Source organism: Mytilus trossulus, unplaced genomic scaffold (assembly GCF_036588685.1).
Source record: "Mytilus trossulus isolate FHL-02 unplaced genomic scaffold, PNRI_Mtr1.1.1.hap1 h1tg000062l___fragment_2___debris__unscaffolded, whole genome shotgun sequence".
In the NCBI taxonomy this organism is placed as follows: domain Eukaryota; kingdom Metazoa; phylum Mollusca; class Bivalvia; order Mytilida; family Mytilidae; genus Mytilus; species Mytilus trossulus.
Genome location: NW_026963293.1, coordinates 249,109 through 272,808, shown reverse-complemented (window position 1 = coordinate 272,808; position 23,700 = coordinate 249,109). Strand labels below are relative to the sequence as shown.

The 23,700-nt window shown below is 32.4% G+C and overlaps 1 protein-coding gene across 1 annotated transcript in view; it reads left to right on the top strand.

The window, feature by feature from the left end:
- Positions 1 to 13,024, top strand: part of LOC134699393 (uncharacterized) — a 39,869-nt gene extending 26,845 nt beyond the window's left edge. Inside the window, exons 13-19 of the mRNA XM_063560996.1 lie at positions 37 to 158; positions 1,974 to 2,109; positions 3,218 to 3,475; positions 7,359 to 7,600; positions 8,357 to 8,493; positions 9,409 to 9,692; positions 11,263 to 13,024. Coding sequence (XP_063417066.1) covers positions 37 to 158; positions 1,974 to 2,109; positions 3,218 to 3,475; positions 7,359 to 7,600; positions 8,357 to 8,493; positions 9,409 to 9,692; positions 11,263 to 11,301 — 1,218 coding nt within the window. The 3' untranslated portion in view covers positions 11,302 to 13,024. The remainder of the gene's footprint in view (positions 1 to 36; positions 159 to 1,973; positions 2,110 to 3,217; positions 3,476 to 7,358; positions 7,601 to 8,356; positions 8,494 to 9,408; positions 9,693 to 11,262) is intronic.
- Positions 13,025 to 23,700: the final 10,676 nt, after the last annotated feature.

The window sequence follows — 23,700 nt, the reverse complement described above, 5'->3', positions numbered from 1 at the left end:
ATCTCATCTACTTTAAGAATACTTTTATCTTTTTAGACAAAGAATATAAATCCTTGTGACATATGCATGAAGGTTAAAATGGAGATGCATAAATTAAAAGATGCTGTTAAAAAAGATCAGCTGAAAAAAGATTTAAAAGTTCACCTTGATAGACAAAGGTAATGTTATTCAACTGAACATTGAATCTGAATCCCTTGAACCAAAACTTATGTGATACAATTCACATTTCTTTTTATAGGAATATAGGAAGATGTGGTGTGAGTGCCAATGAGACAACTCTCCATCCAAATAACAATTTAAAAAGTAAATAAAAAAAGGGGGTATACTGTTTTACCTCTGTCTGTCCATCCTTCCGTCAGTTCGTAAGTCCGTCCGTCCCATGTATATTTTTTGTAGCATTTTTCTCAGGAACTACAATACAAGGATTTCTGAAATTTGGTTTCAGGGTTTATATAAGTCAGCTATACTGTGTGATGAGTTTTCAGATTCATTGCTCGACAACTTCCTGTTTACCGAACACTTGTTTGATTTTACACATGATAGCCAAGTTGAAAATTTTGTCACATTTTTCTCAGGAACTACAATACAAGGATTTCTGAAATTTGGTCTCAGGGTTTATATAACATGTATAAGTCAGCTATACCGTGTGATGCTTTTTCAGATTCATCACTAGATAACTTCCTGTTTACTGAACATTTGCATATTTTTAACTATTAATAATATTCACTTGCGGTGGGGGTATCATCAGTGAGCAGTAGTTCGCAGTTTCACCTGTGTTAGTTTAAAAACAAAATGAATAGTTTAAGTATATAAATGTCTCTTAAATTGGACTACATTTGACAAAAAAAACTTTTTAAAAAATGTTGCTACTGATGACAAAATGGATGTCAAGTTAAATATAGGCTATTTCCACTTTAACAGTTCATGAGTTATGGTCTTTGTGATATTGAGAATGACAGGACACAAGAAATTGTTAAAACATTTGCTTTGCTGTCATTCTGACAGCCTCTTTTTTTTTTTTTGCTCGATTTTTAATGAGAACACTTTACAATCAATCACACATTTATAGACATAAGTCAACACGGCGGAGCCTCTACTTTAATTTGATTTCACATGACATTTGTGATTTCCTCTCCAATATTTAAGAAATAATTCGATCATGCCATGCTCTATGCTCATTTTAACATTGGTAGGCATTATATTTGTTAATATCTTAATGCCGAGCGTAAGCCAGGTATTAAATGTTTACAAATACAATGCCTACCCATTTTAAAATGAGCATAGAGCATGGCATGATAGAATTATTTCGATTCTAATAGTAATATTTTAAATTTTTGTACTTTGAAGCGGACCTACAGTAGACGCTCGAAATGTCACCATTTTGATTTGATGATCAAAAACTTTATAGAAAAATCCACAGTTTATCAATAAAAAAAGAACAGAAACATTTAAACTTACTCTTAGAATGTTTTTATCTAAAAGAGGGACGAAAGATACCAAAGGGACAGTCAAACTCATAAATCTAAAACAAACTGACAACGCCATGGCTAAAAATGAAAAAGACAAACAGAAAACAATAGTACACATGACACAACATAGAAAACTAAAGAATAAACAACACGAACCCCCTAATTTCCTAGCGAGCAGCACCAACGCAGCACCATTTTGATCTCTGATGTTGTTCAAAATTCATCTGACGTTTCAATTTCAATTGTGACGTCAATCATGTGCAGCCCATGTTCTATTCGAATAAGAACATGCCTTTGTACCCAAAGCTAAAGAAGAACGTCATATTAAAATTTGTTATAGATGTGTTTAAGCAATATATTTGTATGCCACCATCAATTTTGTAGTACATTCCCTTGATTCCACTTTCAACTACAGCATACAAACCAAACTAAATGCAAAAATAGTTAAGATCCAATATCATGAATATATAACTGATTTTGAAGCAAATGCTTATTTTTTTATAGGAGTGAAAGAAGAGACTATTACAAGAAGAAAGACGAAGCATGTATGAAGTCAAAGGAAGTGATGAGTATTATCATTGATGGAATGGATCAGTCAAAGACTAACATTCCACACTTTAAGGGATGGACAAGACCAAAGGTATACAGTTGTACATTGTCAATTATCCAAGTAATAAGATATGAGATGATCAGTAAGTCATGATCAAGTTTTAATCAGGTTTTTTTCTTTTAAAATCCCATAAGTATGAATTTTAAATTTGGCTTGATAATTGTTAGGTAAAGGTAAAAGGTAAAACATTGAATTCACCAAAGTGATTGTTATGGTCTACAATAATGTTCAATATTTCTACCAAATTGCCAAAACTAAAAAATATATCAAATTAAACAATATTGATCATTTGATAAGGCATGCACAACTTTAAAAAGTTATTTACATATATCTGTAAGTAGTGTGACATCTGGAAAGGGTAATTGCGTCAAAAATGATAATACTGAATTGATGTTCATAATAATGATTATTATCCATTTTTCAATTGTTTTATAATGTAGATACAGATTGTACAAATGTGTAGGATTAAGATCAATATATTTGAAAAGTTGAAATTCCAAAATGTCCATTAGTATTGCAGATATGAGCTAGTTAATTGACATTAGAATAGAGTCCTTTTTGCAGATTTTCAGAGGTTGAATAAGCTTTATATTTTAGAAACAACATATAATTTAGTATTCTCTTGATATAGAGGATAACACAAATGAACAGATTGACTATAAAAATCAGTACTGATGCAATATTCTCTCTCTCTCTAGAGATACATTTGAAACCTCTACACTTTGTCTTCAATAGTAGTGATTAAGACACTTGTTCTGTAAAGGAATCTGGCTTAAAAGTTGTTTTTATGCCCCATTTATGAGCATTATGTTTTCTGGTCTGTGTGTTTGTTCATCCATCTGTCCCACTTAAGGGTTAAATTTCTGGTTAAGGTAGTTGTTGATGAAGATGAAGTCTTATCAACTTGAAATGTAATAAACATGTTACTTATGATAGGATCTTTCTACATGTATTTGTAATGCCAAATTGGAGTCGACAACAATTTCACAGTCCACTGAACATAGAAAATGATAATGTGGTTGGGGAATCCATGTACTATAGATACATTCTTTTTAATTTTTTAGCTTTGATTATAGGATTCACATATGTACAGAAGTTCAATATGTCCATGCACTAAATCCAAACATTTTTTTTGAAGTGTGGAGCTGCAGCTTTAAAAACCCACATCACTGGATGCTTAGTTCATGGCAGTCAACTCTATCTATATACAGATTTACTACAATGGCCACATGATCCTAACTTAACTATTACCTGCCTTGTTAATGCTATAACCAGTAATACAAATGTGCTACCTCCAAAACTATATGTACAATGTGACAATTGTGGAAGAGAAAATAAAAACAAGTATGTGATAGGATTCCTTGGTTACCTTTGCTTAAGTGGATATGTCAAAGAGGTACTTATATATGTTTATATGTATGTATGTACAGTTAAGACAATGTTGCCAATATTAAACATATCTTTGCTTCCCGTCCCCGACTGAGATTATCAGGGTATGGGTAGGTAGGTAGGCAAATTATTTTATTTTATTTCTTGATATAATTTTTTCTATATTGAATTTTTACAAAATTCAACAGGTAAGACAAGTCAAGAAAAGTTGGGTTTTCCCTGATTTCAGTGTACATCCCAGTTTTTTGGTGTTAAAAATTGTATATAGATATAGGAAGATGGATTCATTTTTTTCCCCTATTTATTTTATGCTATGAAATCTTCAAAAGCACACGTTCTTCATGTGATAACAATGTTTAATGAAAGCAAGTGTTTAATTAGTTAAAAATTAAGCTTATTTCAAGTCTAATTTCATGCATAACTCAGAACAAAACAATTCCTGTGTTCACCAATTCATACCTGGATCATCAATTATGAGATGACACAAAGATATGTTAATGACTTGGGAATTAAAATTCAATGAATAAGATTTTTCAATAGAAGGGAACATAATCAAGTTCAGTTATGTTCAGTTACACCTGGATCATGCAGCTTGGTCAATTAATTCCTAAACAAAAGATTTGTATGTTTTTTTCGAGTTCTAGAAAAAAACAAGGCTTCACTTATTCATGTTTTGTTGTTCCTAGAATACTTTGAGTATTTACAAATTCAACTGATGCAGTTATAACACAAAACGTGCCCTTTGGTAAATTTCATGCCATAATCTGAAACAAAAAAAACATATTTAAACTGGTCTTGTTTACACCAGAAATCAGGGAGGTTCCCTGAAAGCAGGGAATTTACATATCCAACATTTTCTGACTTGTGCCCAACCTGTCCGAAGTAAAGACAAAGGAGATTGATTTCAAAGCATGATTCAATGATTTAGACCTTTTTTACTCAAAGATTTCATCCCTTAAACAGGAACAGAGGTAACAGACAAAGCAATCAATGTGCACTCAGTGGGTTGAAACATTCTTCAGATTTTTTATTTTCAAACATCACCCTTGGACACAACACAAATCGTGTGATGTTTGTTTTCCTTGATTCCGTATCATATAGACGCTTCAATGCAAAAATGTCTTGATTTAAAACACTTGTTGACTACAGCATCCATAAAGTATGACAAAAAAACAACGCAGGTTTACTACAGCATCGGAAAGATATCAACAAAAACCAACATAGCAAAAAAAAATTTTGGACAAGAATGGCCAATTGAATTTTTTGAGTCCTGGCGATTTTACCTGGTCGTTGGTGGGAGGGGAAACAAACAATATTTTATTTTTGGTGTGAATTATCAAACTAAATTTCCTCAACCTGAGAAAAAAATGCCACACTCTTTGAATTTGTATCCTAATAAAATGTGGAAAATACACTACTGAAATAGATCTATGAAATATTAAAACAAGTTTGAAAAGAATTTTGGAGAAAAGTTCATGAAAGGATGTGTGTAAATTACTTAGATTTGTGTACAATCAGGTAAATGTAGCAGTTCATTGCAAATTGTTAGTCTGTCTGTCTATATGTATGATATGCACATTTTAACACTGTGTATTCAGGCAAATGTCATGCAGATAAACCAAGGCAAATATTTTTGATAGTCTGATACAAAAAGATTAAATATTTGTTGGCCCATTTAGAAAAAAAAATATGTTCAATGATTTGCTGTTAGTTCTGGTTTGCTGACACTATAATTTGCAATAACTTTAAAATGGTATGTTTAAATGCACATTCATACTTCCAAAATAACTAATAATAGTGATTAACACAAAATATTAGTGGTGAGTGATTTATGCTCTTGTGTGCCTCTTGCTATATATACCAGTAATTGCTATTGGTGCATTCCATAATCATGATAATAGAAAAATTATATGACCATACTAAACTTATTGCACACAACATGCTTGTAACAGTGTTCCAGCTAGGATTTCAAAAGGGCAGGGTGCCAATCCTGAAAAAGGGCATTTAACGCGTGAAATGATATGAAAAGGGAATGTTTTAATAAAAGATATTAATCAATCAAATTTATTCGTTCATTGTGTAATCATACGTTTTTTGATTGAGTTAAGTCTGCCAATTGATATTTTATCATATGTTTTTCTATGTTGTGATGTTATGCTATTGTTTCAGAAAAAGGGAGAAGGTTAAGATCCATTAAAACGTTCAATCCCGCTGCAAATGTTTGCACCTGTCCTAAGTCAGGAATCTGATGTACAGTAGTTGTCGTTTGTTTATGTAATATATACATGTTTCTCGTTTTTATTTATATAGATTAGACCGTTGGTTTTCCCGTTTGAATGGTTTTACACTAGTAATTTTGGGGCCCTTTATAGCTTGTTGTTCGGTGTGAGCCAAGACTCTGTGTTGAAGGCGGTACTTTAACCTATAATGGTTTACTTTTTAAATTGTTATTTGGATGGAGAGTTGTCTCATTGGCACTCACACCACATCTTCCTATATCTATTGTGTTTATTCGTTGAATCACAGGTTATGCAAGAACAACATCATTAGCCCATATAGAACTCTATCTTTCCACTTCGTAGGCTGAAAAAATTGTCAAGCAGCTTGTCACATAAGTTTTTAGATTATTGCTTGGCACAGTTGAGCTTTATATGCAGTATGTTTTGAAAGGTGCCCTGTTTCATTCTATTTCCATGGTCTGACACATTTTACCAGTTTCTCCTTTCTTCCCTGCTGTGCTTAATGGCACAAAACAGCTGTGCTCAGTAAATGCACAATGTTAGGATACATAGCAACAGTGAAAAATTGTATCAAAGATAAAGAATACAGAAAAAGATGACCAAGGCACCCTACCAACACTGCTACTAAGACCCTCTTTAATTTTTCCCATAAATAAAAATACCTAAACATATATATTCTTAAGCAAGAAGTATGTAGACATATTTTAGAATATGTAAGTGGGTTACTCAATGCTAGGAAAAAATCAGATTTAGTTATCTTTATTTATTTGGGTGTGCTCCTTCTTTGGAGGATTATAAACAGTACGTAAATATGATGTAAAAACAATTTTGTCATTTTCGTATAAAAAATGAGAGGAGTCAATGACAAATACATCTGAATTTGCTGTTTATTTCACGGAAAACAAGTAAAACAATGTCTTCAACGAGTTTATTATGGTTTTCCACTTTCTGACATTACGTTTCCTCCATGAAACTACGGTAAACATTGCAAATTGTGCTCAAGTTGTTGTATGCACATTTCTTCAAAGATAATTGCAGACTGACCGATTCTATTTGAATGAATTAATGTTGATGATCATTAATGACCCATCCGATAAAAGGATTACCTATAACAACAGATTGTGACACCAGTTGTACCCATTGATTAGCTTGGGGTCGTAAACAAAGTCCCCAGGTAAAATTTAGTAATTAGTGTATCATATCAATACGAACAAATTAATATATACAATCGATCTTCAAAAAAGGCAGGGCCCTGGAAACTGTACAAAGGGCACATGGCGGCACTTGGGAAAGGGCGGGCACGGTACCTTCTGAAAACAGCCTAGCTGGAACACTGTGTAAGAACAATTATATCTATGCCAAGTCCAAAAATATCTGACGATCAAATAGGATAAGCATGCAGCAGTACAACATAAATTTAAAATTTCTGTTTAATTTAGCCTATAGATCCTTGAATTCAAAAACTTGTATATGGTGCGCTGTAAGGTTTGTTGAGTCACTAGGAAAAGTAGCTTGTTTGTGATTTGATTATTTGTTGCTGGGTTGCTGTCTATAGACAAATATTCCCTTCTTCTATATATATATATGTAGAATATGTCATAGTTCTTGATAAATTTCAATTTATTGTTCTTGTGTTCGGCATACTTTTAGGCTTATCTGTCCTTCCTTCTGAAGGGACATACACATGAGGACATTGATCAGCGATTTTCAGTAATTTCACACAGATTACGACGGGTTAATGCCATGACACTTCCTCAGCTACAAAAGGAAATAGAATCAAGTTTTCATGATAAACCACACCAGGAAGTGTTAGCATGTGTACGAGATGTCAAATCATGGTTAGACAATTCTCTTTGTGAGATGTCATTCCATTCCTTCCAACATCAGTTTTGGTATGTATTTTATAGTGACATACAGCTTAGAGCCTCTTTTATAAATAAATTAATCATATTTAAAATGTAACAGTTCATATCAAGAAAAACATGAGCAAAAGTAACAAACTATTTAGAAATGATTGTACATTTCTCACACTTATCACTTGGATAAATTTCAAAAACTGATTACTAATACTTATAGAGCATTTTTGATAAGATTTTCTTCAAATGAGCTGCAAGAATAAGGGAAACAACAGACAAAATCAGATAAAAAAAATATGAAGGACACCGTTAAGTTGGAGAAGATCATATTAGAATATCCCTTACTTGTATTGATTAAGGTTCCAACGTATTGATACCTTGGCCAAGTGTGATGAATTAAAGAAATTATTGTATTCCATGGAAAAGAGTCTCAGATTCCAAGATAATAGAATGTTAATCTACTGAAAGTGATGGTTCATAGCTTTTATTCCAGTAGGCAGCAGATCTGCATGCTTAATACCTTATATAAAGATGCCTTGTAAGAGGTGTCCATTTGTCACATGTGACATGACCTTGACTATAATTTCATCATGTTCATAGCTTAGTGAAATGCCTAGAAAATCAACCTAGTAAAGTAAAGGTCCATGAAACCTTTACTTTTCACTCTAACTTCATACTTCTAGGATATGTATTTACCTGAAATAATGTAATATAAACTAATAGGATCCAGAAACGAGCAACATTTGTTTAGTTTGTTTTACTCATGTGATATTTGTTTTTTTTTTACTTTAGGCTCTATTGTGACCGTCCTAACCATGTTACTTTGAAATATAGGAAGTTTTCAACTGATTCTTGGTTGCCTGAGGCTGGACAAAACCAAATAGAATTGTTTGATTTAGATATGACAGGATATAACACTATTCCTCAGGGTAAGTTTCAACCTAGGTGGTTTTAAAAAAAGGATGTTTGAACCAAACAGCACAAATATATATATATAGAAAGATGTGGTATGAGTGTCAATTAGACAACTCTCCATCCAAGTCGCAATTTATAAATACATTGTAGGTCAAGGTGTGGTCTTAAACACAGTACCTTGCTCACACCATACAACAAGCTATAAAGGGCCCCAAAAATTACTAGTGTAAAACCATTCAAACGGGAACCCCAACGATCTAATCTATATAAAATACGAGAAACGAGAAACACTTATGAACCACATAAACAAACAACAACCACTGAACATCAGATTCCTTACTTAGGACAGGTGCAAACAATTGCATCGGGATTAAACGTTTTAATGGTACCAAACCTTCTCCCTTTTCTGAAACAGTAGTATAACATCACATCATAGACAAACAAACTATAAATTATCAATTTGAAAGACTTAACTCAATCAAAATAGAAAAACATCAAATTGGGAGAAAAAAAATTACATTATATAATACAAAGGTAAATGAAAATAATTTGTATTGTTAAGTATACTTCTTCTTTTGTTTTTATAATCATTCGGTTAGGAATATCAAGAAATATGTTGGACTCTTAGATGTTATAAAACAATAGGTTTACTAGTGTAAATTATAATTAAATTGTGAGCATTCCCCTGACAGCTTCAGCTTGTACACATTATAATCTGCATTATACTTAACATCCAATAAAATTTAAGTATCAAGTATACAAACTGAAGAAGTCCTGCCTATCTATTGATTGCAGATGTCAATCTATAATTACAATGCCTCAACAAACAATTATGAACAAAGCAATCAAGCCAACCAAACATTGAAACTAAAAGCATTATAAAAATAGCTCTAAGGTTATAAAACTAATGGTATAATTTCATCGAATAGGTATACCTAAAATATGCAAACAGCACTACGATGATAGCAGGATTGAAATGGTCAGACATAACGTCATGAAAATGAAGAATTTTTTGAATTTCCAAGAATATACATGGTGGATGGAATTTCTTAACAATCCAACTAAATCCACTCCCAAAATAACCAGATGGCCATTGACAAATTTACTGAAAATGCACAAGATTATAGATATACCAATACAGCTGGTGCAAACAGACGATCCTGAACCTTCATGCATTTCTGAAATGCTAGAAAATGAAGGCTTAATAAGAGAAGTATGATATCCTTTGCATTCACTTCTTAAAAGTACATTAATCTAAGTGTCTCTAATTTTTGTGATATTTTCATGTATCTTGGCAAATTTAAAGGACTGGTCGAAATTTTATTATGATGTAACATTTTCTTGGTTTCTTATGAATTTTTGTATTTGTGGCGTCATGTTAAAAGATGACCATGTCTGATAATGTTGCATATAAAAAACACAACTTTCTACAAATCTTTTGAAATGGAAGGATAAAAATCATAAGAAAAACAGACTTCCCTTCTTTAAATGGTGTATTATGATATTTGTCCACTTGCAACAGTTGAATTGTAATTATAAAGAAATCTCTTCAGACCTCATTTTTCCGTCCTCATCGTCGTCTGTCATTAGCTTTTACAAAAATCTCATCCTCTGAAACTAATGGGCCAAATTAAACCAAACTTGGCCACAATCATCTTTGGGGTATGTAGTTTAAAAAATGTGTGTCGTGATCCAGCCAACCAACCAAAATGGCCGCCATGGCTAAAAATAAAGCATAGGGGTAAAATGTAGATTTTGGCTTATAACTCTGAAATCAAAGCATTTAGAGCAAATCCTACGTGGGGTTAAATTGTTTATCAGGTAAAGATCTATCTGCCCTTAAATTTTCAGACGAATCGGACAACCGTTTGTTGGGTTGCTGCCCCTGAACTGGCAATTTTAAGGAAATAATACTTTTTTTGGCTATTATCTTGAATATTATTATAGATAGAGATTAACTGTAATAAGCAATAATGTTCAGCAAAGTAAGACCTACAAATAAGTCAACATGACTTAAATGGTCAGTTGACCCCTTAAGGAGTTATTGCCCTTTATAGTAATTTTTTACCAGTTTTTTTGTAAATTTTTGTAATCTTTTTTTGTAGTCAAGATCTATCTGCCCTGAAATTTTCAGATGAATCCAACAACTGGTCTTTGGGGTTGCTGCCCCTGAATTGGAAATTTTGCTGTTTTTTGTTACTATCTTGAATATTATTATAGATAGAAATAAACTTTCAACAGCAATAATGTTTGCAAAGTATGATCCACAAATAAGTCAACATGACCAAAAAGGTCAGCTGACACCTTCAGGAGTTATTACCCTTTATCGTCAATTTTTAATAATTTTGTAAATTTTTGTAAATTTTTGTAAATTTTAACAAAATATTTTCCTCTGTAACTTATGGGCCAAGTTCATAATAAATGGAGATAATGGTATGGTGTCAGAGGAGTTGTGGCTCAACGGAATAGGTCTCCTCTTTCAGTATTATAGATGGAAAGTTACATTCTTTGTGCTCTCTTGCCAGAGTTTTTCTAAAGCTTATATCATAGTTTCATATGAGCAATGTCTAGATCAACTTGAAAAATCATTGCATATAAAATATTTTCAAACGAGTTTAAGGCCACTTGAAAATGTTTATTTTTTCCCAAAATACATAGCATTATATGTCAAGCCTTCATTTCTCAAAGATATTTATGAAAATTATGTTCCTTTAACCATTGTAATTTTTTTGGTTTAACATTGTTTTCGTGAGATAGTAATTTACTGGATATTCTATTTTAAGATTAAGACAAAGGAAAAAAAAAGAAAGAGAAAGGATTAAACTGATGACGAATTCTATATTCATCTGTAACTTATGCAGTATTGCTGGTTTACAGAGATGCTTAAAGTGACTAAAGCAGGATTTCCCACTGAAATCAGGATTGAAGATGATGTACAGCTTTTATATGTTTTTCTTGGAAACAATAGAGCTAATAGAAATGCATGATGCATCCTTTTATACTTAAGAAAAGAGGAACTGCAGTATACCAGATCAAAGAACAAATGAAGGCATTTAGATTTAAGAGATTATCTTTTGAATTATGTAACTGTTGAATTGTATCAACATGCTATTATTATTGTTGTTGGCTTTTGGTCATTAACAAGGAATAAGGTTAATATTGGATCGAATAGAATATAGATATAAGGCTTGTGATGTTGTTCATACTGTTAGCGTTCAGCCAGTATGGAGCAATTGCACTCTGCATTTGCAAGAAATGAATATAGGCTTTTTTGTGAACCTTCAGAATTTGTGGATAATCTTGTGCAACATAAATGTAAAAATATTCATGCATCATGCATCTTTAATTTTCTTTTTCTTTGCATAATATGTACCATAATGTATATAGAGATAATCTTTTTACCTAATCATTCTGCTCGGATATACAAGTTGTCAAATTATTGAATTGAATAAAAGACAAATATTGGTGTGTAACGATCTTCATACTGTTAGCGTTCAGCCAGGATGAAGAGGTTATGCTCCAAATCGTCTCTTGTTGATTATTGATTAACCCTTAAGGGTAAAGACCAAATGTTTGGACATTCAAAGAGTGTTTTGAAAACAATATCCACATGATTGTCTGAAGGTTTGCTATGGTGTAGAAGCATCTTGAAAACATATCTGCTTTTATCCTTTTTCCTTTTTGGGGTGGGTAAGAATATAATTCTTAATAGGGAACTATAATTAAATAGTTGGGAAAAAAGGAAAAAGGATATCGCAATTCTATCATGAATAAGCTAATTCTTCATTTAAACTTTGGTCATGATGGTGAACCCAGTGTGGTTACCATTGCGCCCCAGGCCAAAGTTAATTTAGCACTAAAAAGGAGTGAGTTTTTATTAGATGTTGTTAATAATTATATGCAAATGCAAAATGAAAATGATATTGTAGAAATAGAAATTATTTTATCAGAGTATAATCACAATTTTACATTAGGCTTTTTATTTAAACAATTATTAAATGACAATAATGAAGTAAAAAGATGTAGAGAGGGCAAAACAGGTCATCTTGTTCCACTGATTGAAAAGTTCAAACTTGAAACAGACTTTGTTAAACTGCTTCTGCCACGAAAAATCAGAGCAAAAAATGCTGTTGCCATTCATTCACTTTATATCAAACCAATGTATCGTTCTGTCATTAATGAGTTTTATTTACTTAATTTACATGGAGTAAATTCACAGGGACATATAAGTGCAGAAGATTTTATGAGGTTATTGCACGAACTTAAAACCTGTCATGCTCATTATTTGGTGCACATTTTACCAGTTTGCATTTGTTTGAGATGCACTGAATATAGACATGAAAGACTTAATCAACTTTCAGAATGTACCTATGCAACACCTTACCATGGTCCTATTACAAATAGCCCTTTCCGTAATTTACCAGTAGGACAACAACAATTAACAGGTGGCAGACCTGGATAATGTTATTCTGTTATTCCATAGTATTACATCTTTCACATTGTTATTTGTTTATTATGCTAATAAATGATTAGTACACAATTGAATATTATTTGTTTTTATTTTAATCATATATTAGTTACTAGTAGTTGTTGATTTATTCATAGACGAAACATACTGAAAAATAATAAGCAGAAAAAAAAAGATTTGAAGAGGCCATATTTTGAATGAACATTCAAAATATTGTAGCATTTAAGGTCTCAAGGTCTATTGATTATTTAATATTTCATGGGAATGTGTTTTTTAATTTTTTAATAAATTTCCAAATATAGGCAACCAATGTTCAACAGTCATAATTTGATAAAAAGAAAACAAATCAAGGCTGCAAACAAAAACTGTTGGGGTATTTTAAAGTTTCTCAAAGTAACAGTTTTATTTCTTATTTTCCTCCTTACAAAGTCATTAACCATAGACATGGAATAACTTCTATGTTTAGGTAATTAGTTTTCATGATTGCCAATGTTCTACCATAATGTTCTAGCCAAAGACACAAGGATATGAATATTACAGTATAGTCTTCATCATGAAAAAACTCTTTGATTGTATTTAAAGCAACAGAAGTATACCGCTGTTCAATAGTCATTAATCTAATCAAACAATAAAACAAATTTGGGTTACAAACCAAAACAGAACAATCAATTATAAGATGAAAACAACATCAAAAGCACTGAACTACAACGAAAACAAACGCCAAGTTGAACATACCTGAAGCTGTATAGTCAGGAATAGCATTTAGCCTCCCAAACAGTTCAAAGAGATTATTCAAAAGCAGAGATCAAGTTTAGTGTAAATGATTAAGATTCTAGCATATCAAATCACACAAAATATCAGAACCCTATAATTTCTGTCATCAATACAAGTGTTCTCTAGAAATTTCAACGAGTAAATAAGCCATATGGTACTAGCATTAAACATCAGCTCACTTTACAAACCTTCACACAGAATTAAAAGCATTGGCCGAAAATTGAAGGGTTTGTTAGCATTTATAGCATGGAGAACTTGCATTACAATTCATAAACAATGCGTGTTCGGAGTACTTTTGTGAATGCTTCTTCAGCGGCTTCTGCTTGATCTCTGATTTTGAAATGTCGACTTATTTTTTTTGTTTTGTTTCGGACTTTTCTCTAATGATTGACATTCTTCCTACACCAATGAATGAGAAAGTTAGCTTAACATGCTTAAGTGGAAGAATCGGAATTACAAATAAATAATCATGCATATTATATATACATACTGAAGCATCGGTATTTCCTTCCAAAAATCACGACTTTGCACGAGTTAACACATACCACTGTATCAATTTGTCCACTATTGCAATTGCTATTGTGACTATGTTGAACGCATCCATCCCATCGAACACGAGATAAAGGATACAACAGATACAGTTAAGTCGGCCTCATATATTGACTTACATCTACACATTGACAATGAGGATCTAAGTAGCAACATTCCAGCAGCGCCTGCATACGGAGTATATATCTTCAAATTGATACGATATCAAGAGCTGGTTAATAACCGCTATTGATGAACAGTTTCACAGATGATATCAGATATGTTCCTTACGTGGTTACTACAACCCCCTTCCCTTTTCATGAATGTGACCTACCGAATGAGACTATTTACCAGGTTTGTTGAAATAACATAAGCAACACGACGGGTGCCACATGTGGAGGAGGATCTGCGTACCCTTCCGGAGCAAATGATACCCCCCAGTTTTTGGTGGGGTTTGTGTTGCTTAGTCTTTAGTTTTCTATGTTGTGTCTTGTGTACTATTGTTTGTCTGTTTGTCTTTTTCGTTTTTTAGCCATTGCGATGTCAGTAAATGCAGTTTATTTTCGATCTATGAGTTTGACTGTCCCTCTAGTATCTTTCGCCCCTCTTTTGCCAAACAAAGTTTACCTTATATCCTCTTCTGCGTTGTGTCATATATTTCATATAACAGCACTAATAAAAAACAGTTTGAGACTGAGGTCAGACTAAGATAACTGTTGACAACAAAAATTTCTGCATTAGTTAGAAAAAATTAAAATACGGTATATATCGCATGCGTCCAAAGCTCTTAAGGGTTAATCTTAATCATTTACGCCCAGAGCCTCAGATTTGAAAGACGAGGATGTAAAAAAAACCCAACAGAAACAGTTAAAGAGCTATTCGACCAAAAGAACCAAAAAATAAGACAACATAGTTGACGGTCAGCTGCACCTGGTGGACTTGAAATCTTAGGTTTTTTTAATTTAAATATTAATAATTGGACAATTGAAGGGAATTTGAAGGAATTGCATAATCAAAACTCCTTTTTTTGCTGGCATGGTTTATAAAAAAAGTCGATATAATATATGTTATTTCCAATGTAATTTCAACTGATCTTACGCTTTAATTTGGATATGGACATAACATTGAGAATGAAAATGCGGAATATGTCAAAGAGAACAACCCGACCAAATAAAAAAACACAACAGCAGAAGGTCACCAACAGGTCTTCAATGTAGCGAGAAATTCCCGCACCGGAGCCGTCCTTCAGCTGGTCCCTAAACAAATATATACTAGTTCAGTGATAATGAACGCCATACTAATTTCAAAATTGTACACAAGAAACTAAAATTAAATACAAAGGCCAGAGGCTCCTAATTTGGGATAGGCGCAAAAAATGCGGCGGGGTTAAACATAAAACAGTCTTTTTGAAGATGTGTGCAATAAGGATGATTTCCGTTACAATTATAATTGATTCCTAATTATTATCAGTGTCACAAAACGGATATACAAAAGAGCGGACGGTATGATACTAGTATGGGCCAAATAGCTGAACACTAATCGAAGAATTTATCCAAAAACACCTGTATATATACGGATAGTCCAAATAATTGGAGCAGGTGGGAGCAGGACTGGCTCATGCATTTTCATCCTGATAAGTGCAACATTCTCAGTGTAACTCAAAAACGCAAACCTTTAGACTTCACTTATAAATTACACAATCACTCTCTAGAAAAAGTTGACTCTACAAAATATTTAGGCCTAACTCTTCAATCAAATTTAAAATGGGACAAACATATAGATAACATGACATCAAAAGCAAATATCAGTCCCTTGGATTTATTCGTAGAAACCTAAAAATAGCCTCTCCAAAAGTTAAAGCACATGCATATAAAGCTCTTGTACGACCAAAATTAGAGTACTGCTCAACAATCTGGGATCCGCATCAAAAACAACAAATTACACAAATCGAAAAAGTTCAGAGAAGAGCAGCACGCTTCTCATGTAATCGCTTCCATAACACCAGCTCAGTTACTGAAATGATGACAGACCTAAAATGGTACCCACTTGAAATTAGGCGCTTTCTTTACAGACTTGGTTTCTTCTACAAAATTATTCATGAAATTGTTGCAGTCCCTACACATAACCTTTTGATACCACTAGACAATAGAACCAGACATAGCAATCCGCACTCATTTAGGCAAATACAAACATCTAAAGACAGTTATAAATATTCTTTTTATCCACGAACAATTATAAATTGGAACTATCTGCCACAACAAATAGTATCATGCAGTACAGTAGAGGGATTTAAGAGTATGATCACAGAATCTGCTCTCATCCCCATATTCTATCCCTAACTATTCTGTTATCAAATGTATATAGTTTTATCAAAATTTTTTTTTTTTGAATGTACATACGTTATTTTGGTTTTTTTTCTTGATATTGTTATTTTTGATTTTTTCCTGCTAAAATGTAAATTCTAAATTTTATAGTCGACGCCCGGCGAATAATCTTCAATAATTGAAGGATCGCTAGAAACCTACAGAAGAAGAAGAAGAAGATTATGCCGTCTAGAAAGGCTATTTTTGATTTTCCTGTTACACCTTCCTGCAAACCGGTTAAACTCCGCCAGTCAAGTGAAATAAATCAAGTATTAACATCAGAACAGTTATTAAAAATTAAATTGGAAATATATTATAATTGCTTTCTTTGTTGAAACACCATTTAAAAACAAATAATATAAAGGTCATACAATTATTCAAGCATTTAGGAGACAAAAGTCAAAACATAAAAGCGCTTTAAATGCTGAACTCACCTGAACGTTTGAAAAGTCCTTGATTTATCCCTTGTCTAAAGCGTTTGAAAGATAAAGAATTTTGAAGACTTCAAAATGGCGCAAATTTATATTTTATTTATTGTTAAATGGCAAAAACATCAAATTTGTCTGTTTTATAAATTGCAATGAGAATTTTATTTATAGAAAGAATAATATCAAAACAGGAGGAAACATCAGGAATCTTTTACGTGAGTATTTCCTTATATTTGACTTGTTTATCTAGTTTTTGTTTGTATAAGAAAATGTAAACAAAGTATCTACTGGACCCATATGCTCATGTACAAGTTCTATAGCTGATATATATGTTCAAACAGCTCAGTCAATTGTTGATTGTTATACATTTTTTTCAAGTATTCTTTTATTCATATTTTGGACATCTTCAATCGCCTGTCCAAAGCCAAACGGACTCCTCGTTAGGTTTGTCTTGTCTTGACTTAATCTTAATGGTTTATATATTGTTTTTAAAACAAACAACGTATAACATATGTGGACACAACATATAATAAACAGTACTGCCTAGTATACAATATGAATTTGAAGTATACAAAAGGAGGATGATAACAAACATTTAGCGATAATACCGTGTCACAAATATGCAAATGCAGCTATTGTGTTTCTTTGAAACCTACATGTAAATAAGTATCTGTTACTTAGTATTCTTTAATCAAGATACAGGGGCAGATCCAGCCATTTTCATAAGGGGGAACGGGGGTCAAAGCATAAGTTCCAGGAATATACCCCCTCCCTTATCCGCCGCCGAGACATAATATACATAACACCTCATATGTGAAATATTTTACATGTAATGAATCATCATACAATTTCGTGAAAAAACTAAAACTTTAGCATTTTATATCATGTAACTTTACTATTATAAGAACTTGTTCAAATTTCGAAGAATGCTAAAATTTTAGTTTCATAAAGTGAATCTTTTTTTTTTGGCAGCTAAAATTTTAGCCGTAAGAGTTTTGAATTAAAATTTTTGGTAGGCTAAAAATTTAGTTTTAATATATAAATGTATTGTGTATTATATATAAAAAGGGACTGCTAAATTTATAGCAAAGATGTTATTTCTTTTCTTTTTATTGCAGGATGATACTAAACCAGTTCGGAATTTTCTTATCTTATTTCTTTAATAGATAAATTGTATTCAGCTGAATAATTGAAAAGCTGAATGCAGTATCTCTGGCTCAAAAGAAATTAAGGTTTTTCAACATGGCTGCGAATTGTTTCTCTCCATGAAATGGTTATTTAAAAAGATATATGTAAGTAATCATATATTAAATTTAAAACACTGGTTTTTAGCGAAAAAACCTAAACTTTTAGCCATTTTGCAATGATTCAAAACAATCCATTTTGAGAATGAAAATTGCAGTGAATCAAAATTTATTGCAGTCCGTTCTTAAAAGTTTATTTTCGCTATAATCACACGATTACTCTAAAGCATTTCTTTTATTTACCTGTGCACTTTATTGTGGAAACGTGTGTCATCATGTATGTTATAATTCATGCAATTCACTTTAAAATAAAGAATGACGTGAAATTGCTGTTGGCCGATCAAAATAACATATATAATAATGAAACATTCATCTAATGTTATCACTGTGTCTAAACCACACCGGCAGAATTTGATCGGACTCGATGGTATCTAACGTCCGGCACAATGACGGAACATCAATAGACAGAAGAAAGATAGGTTTCTTCTTATTTTCTTATTTTTTTCAATGATATCGAAGAATATATATACATATACAACTATTTTCTATTGAGAGATGCAATATTTTCTACAACCGTTCTATATTAACGGAGAAATAAGTCAAAATGCATGTCAAAATGACGAATTGAGTGAACCTTGCCTCGAAATTGTTTAATTTCTCTTTAAATTGTTCACATTGTACGGAAAGAAAAGTACGGGAAGATAGATATTGACACGGCGATTGCAAATTTAGTTATTATGAGCATCTCAATAATTGTAACTCTGTGTATGGAACGAAAGAAATGGGTCATGTCAAAATGGAACTGGCCGGTTTCGTCAATGTATATAACCCGGTTTCGTCATAGATTTCAAAATGCATAACCCGGTTTTGTCAAATAAAAAAAATCATAATCGCATTACATTATAATTGATTATTTAATTTCAGAGTTCAAAAGGAGTTTTGTGGGTCGTTCGAAAACAAGTTCGTTCACCGGACAGCGGCTTATTATTTATATGAGTCTCAGATTCAAATAAATAATAAGCAAATTCCTACTCTTATAGAACTCAAATATTTTAATTTTACTTTGCATTCAGAACTTTTTTAACAGCATATTGAGATTAAAGCTCTTTAAATATGCGTTTTCTATATGAGTTATGGGAAAATATGTTGAACATGTTTAAACTTGAAATTACAGTTTACGGTCTTAAAAATCGAAACACACAATTGATATGTGATTTTCTCGCACGAAAGAATGGACACCTTTATAAGTAATCTAATCATTCCATGTATGTAATCTTTTCTACTATCGTTAAAAATAAATCTTCTTAAGGATAAACGTTGATGATAAGACAAATGTATATGCATGCATAATCGACATAGAATGTAGGATTACAACTACCATGCAATAAAATAAAATTTATTTATCACTAATTGTAACTATACTGCTATGTACAAATTAGTATAATAGTCTCAGGTCATCGATAAAATTCAATAATAATTATTTTGTTAACATTATTAAAAAAAACGAGTCTGTACTGTCGCCATTGTGTTATGATGATCGTTGGTCAATATATTTTGACAATATATACGGACAGACGGATTCAGTTTATTTCAAAGTGGGCGTATTACGAACAACTTGTACATACCGCCGAGCGTAGCGAGTCGAACAATATTTTGATTATTTTTTGCTTTACAAAATCGTTAAATACAGGAATCAATATAGTTTTGGCAACCGAAGGTGGGGTCGGGGCGTGCAACCTATACGTCATCTAGATTCGCCACTTATCTTATAAAGAGTATAACGAATTAAAATATTGTAAGAAATGAGAAAACAGGGACACCCGGGAAATCGGATTATGTGAGTTGGAGAATGTTTATTATAATAAATGCCGAATATCAAGTTCTTTTTATCGATTTCTATACATTTTTCTCAAATATATATAAAATGTATATAGGAAAATGATAAGTCAGACAAATATACAAATAAATCGACTCGGCCGATATCCTAATAAAACTTATTGACCTTTAATTACGATTTTTTTTTCATTTCTTTGCGTTTTTACACGCCCATCCCAATTTTGACAGGACGTATTATTGTATACACCCGTCTGTCCATCCCTCCTTCCCCCCGTCCGCTCCCTCATCTATCAGTCATTCGGTCCGTCCGTCCGTCTAGCTATCCGTCTATCTTTCTGTCCAGCGTAAACATGTCGCACAGTAACTTGAGAACAGCTTATCTAGTTTTCATGAAACTTAACAAAGTTATTTCTTGAAATGGTCAAACGATTTGTAAACCTTTTAGTGAAAATCAAATTAAATCTTTTTGAGTTACAGAACTTTGTAAGTAAAACAGGAGTGTGGGTTTTTTTAACATGTCGCGCCATATCTCAAAATGGTTAATCATTATTGCATCAAACTTTACACACTTCTTAGTAATATAAATCTTAACTTCTGCATACTTTAAGGTGATGTTTTAAATTTTGTTTTTTAAGCGTTAATTAGGTTTTCTTTGTAAAAAAAAAAGGGGGGGGGTCACATACTGCGATGTATCTCAAAACCTATATAAAAAAAATATCATAATGTTAATGTTAAAAAAATAATTAGATATCAGTGTTTGCTATTGAGTATTTATATTCCATTTAAAATTAGTTTGAAGATCAGTGAAATAACGGATACGACTTTCATTAGGAAAATGTGTAGTACTATAATTACCTATGTAAATAAATGTAAACACGCCAAGTTTACTTTATAATACATATATATTTAAATTCTTTCGAAAGACAATGTTCAGATCCGTGTTAACGTTGCTTTTCATAAATTGTTGGTTTTAAAAAAATATAAAAAACCGGGTGATATATATAGACGAAACCGGGTGTTGTGTAGTAAACAACAATGACGAAACCGGTGTAGTTTTATTTGACATGACCCATTTCTTTCGATCCATACACATAAATACAAGTATTGAGATGCTCATAATGACTAGTTTTGCAATCTCTGTGTCAGTATCTATCTTCCCGTACCTTTCTTTCCGTACAATGTGAACAATTTAAAGAGAAATTAAACAATTTCGAGGCAAGGTTCACTCAATTCGTCATTTTGACATGCATTTTGACTTATTTCTCCGTTAATATAGAACGGTTGTAGAAAATATTGCATCTCACAATAGAAAATAGTTGTATATGTATATATATTCTTCGATATCATTAAAAAAAATAAAAAAATAAGGAGAAAACTATCTTTCTTCTGTCTATTGATGTTCCGTCATTGTGCCGGACGTTAGATACCATCGAGTCCGATCAAATTCTGCCGGTGTGGTTTAGACACAGTGGTTATTATTGTCAAATAAATGTGGACAAATTCAATTGGAAAATTTTTCCAAGTGCATGCGCTTCTGTTATTGTTTTGAGGATCTACTTTTCATTCTACGACTTCAGGATAAACACAATAATCAACAATACTACAACAACTGTTTAAACAACTTTATTTGAATACAACAAGGTGTAGAGTACATATCAGTAACCTAATATCGAAGAGCATCAAAGAGTTATGAAATCAACATACAGTCCATTTTCTACCCTACATTCAACAAATGCCACTTTTACATTTCAAGATGATATACATGTATTGTCTTCTTTTAAACTATTGCATAATGTTTTCTTCTTACTTATTATGTTATCGTCATCTGAGGATTTCAAAGATATTTCTTAAACGTTGTTACTTGAACTGGTGCTGTATGATCTGCTAACAGTAACGCGTCGTTTGGTTTGTCCAAATGTTTCTACACTCAGTTGAAGACTTGGACACGGTGAACTCTCACAATCCAAATCTTCAACTGTCACTTGCATATCCCCTTTGTAATCACTCAGCGTAACGGATAGTCTTGAAAATGATGCGTTCCTTCTTCTGAATACTAGCAATGAATTAATTTCATTGTCGGCGTCTTTTGTTTGAATATCATTTATGTCATTGTTCTCCTTATGCTGTTTCCCTTCTGAATTTGGGCGATTATCTCCATTGTTTTCTTTTCCTAAAATAATGCTGAGGGCATTGGCTATTTCTTCTTCTCTTCCATGTACGTCTTGATCTTGTGAGCGTGTTGGTGGGTTAAGAGCATTTTTGAACTCGGATCTGCTGTAAGCGTATATGAATGGATTTAACACAATGTTTATTGATGTAAGTAAAACAAGATAGAAATGAACTTTCTTGTCTGTGTCTACAAAAAATCTGCATACTTGTCCTGGAAGAGTAGAAAGTAAAAATGGGACCAGCATCAAAGTTAAAGAACGCACATACTTCAAGCTTCGTTGAACACGATGACCTGGATAGTTATAAATAACTGATCTGTCTACAGCTTGTATTGACCTGTAATGGTAGCTTGCTATTCTGAAAATTCGACTGTAAGACCCCAATATGATTATGATGCATGGAAAATACAGCAGGCACACAGATAATTTATCTACTAATGTATCTCTCGCCATAATGGTCTTCCATTTATCAACACAATCATCATCGTCGTCGTTAAAGAGGATTTTAAATGGCAAAGGTAACACAGTTATTATTATGGAGTAGAACCAACAGCAAAACGTTACGACTATAACTTTACTACCTGTCATCCTGGAGGAATAGTGTAGAGAATATTTAAGACTGGCAAAACGGTCCACTGCAATCGCCGCCGCCAACATTATAGTTACACCGTTTGAAATGCAAAACATTTTCTCTGATATTAGTTCAAGGAAAGAGTTCCAGGCTATCCATGAAGATGTTCTACCAATCAACGATAATATACAGAGAAGATCGGTAATACAAAGACTTGCTACAAATCCATTTGCATATGTCTGTAATGTAGTGTGTGTCAAAATTGCGTGCAAGACGTATGCGTTTAAGCCGAATCCAGCGAATGTCATTAAAAATGTCCAAAAGATGTATACTATCATATGATATAATTCAACCTCAATGTTTTCATGAGTACAACTTGTCATCGACAGATTGTTATCCATTTCCATGCGTCTTTCCCATTAATAAGTCTTCAAGAAAGTGTTAGAAAAAACTCCTAGTCACATATATATTAACTTTTTACAGCCCACATTTCTGAATGTGTTAATCAGTATCTTCGATATGATTAATATAACACCTACATTGTCACCAAGCAGGAAAATGTCAGATTTCAGTATGGAAAAGGAAACGAGAAGTAAAACAGTACAAATAAAACCGTTAGGCTTCAATCTTTTAAATTTCATTAACAAAACGAATTTATAATAAACCTTCAACACTGTCCAACGAGTCACAATGGTTGAATGCATTGAACAATTTGTACAGGCCACCTTGCGATGGTTTTGAGAGAGTTCATCCGAAGATCGAGTATTGTTGACAGACAAATGTGAAGTAAGTGACCCAATGAGAACTAACCCTATATAAATGGATATCAGTATTATTTATT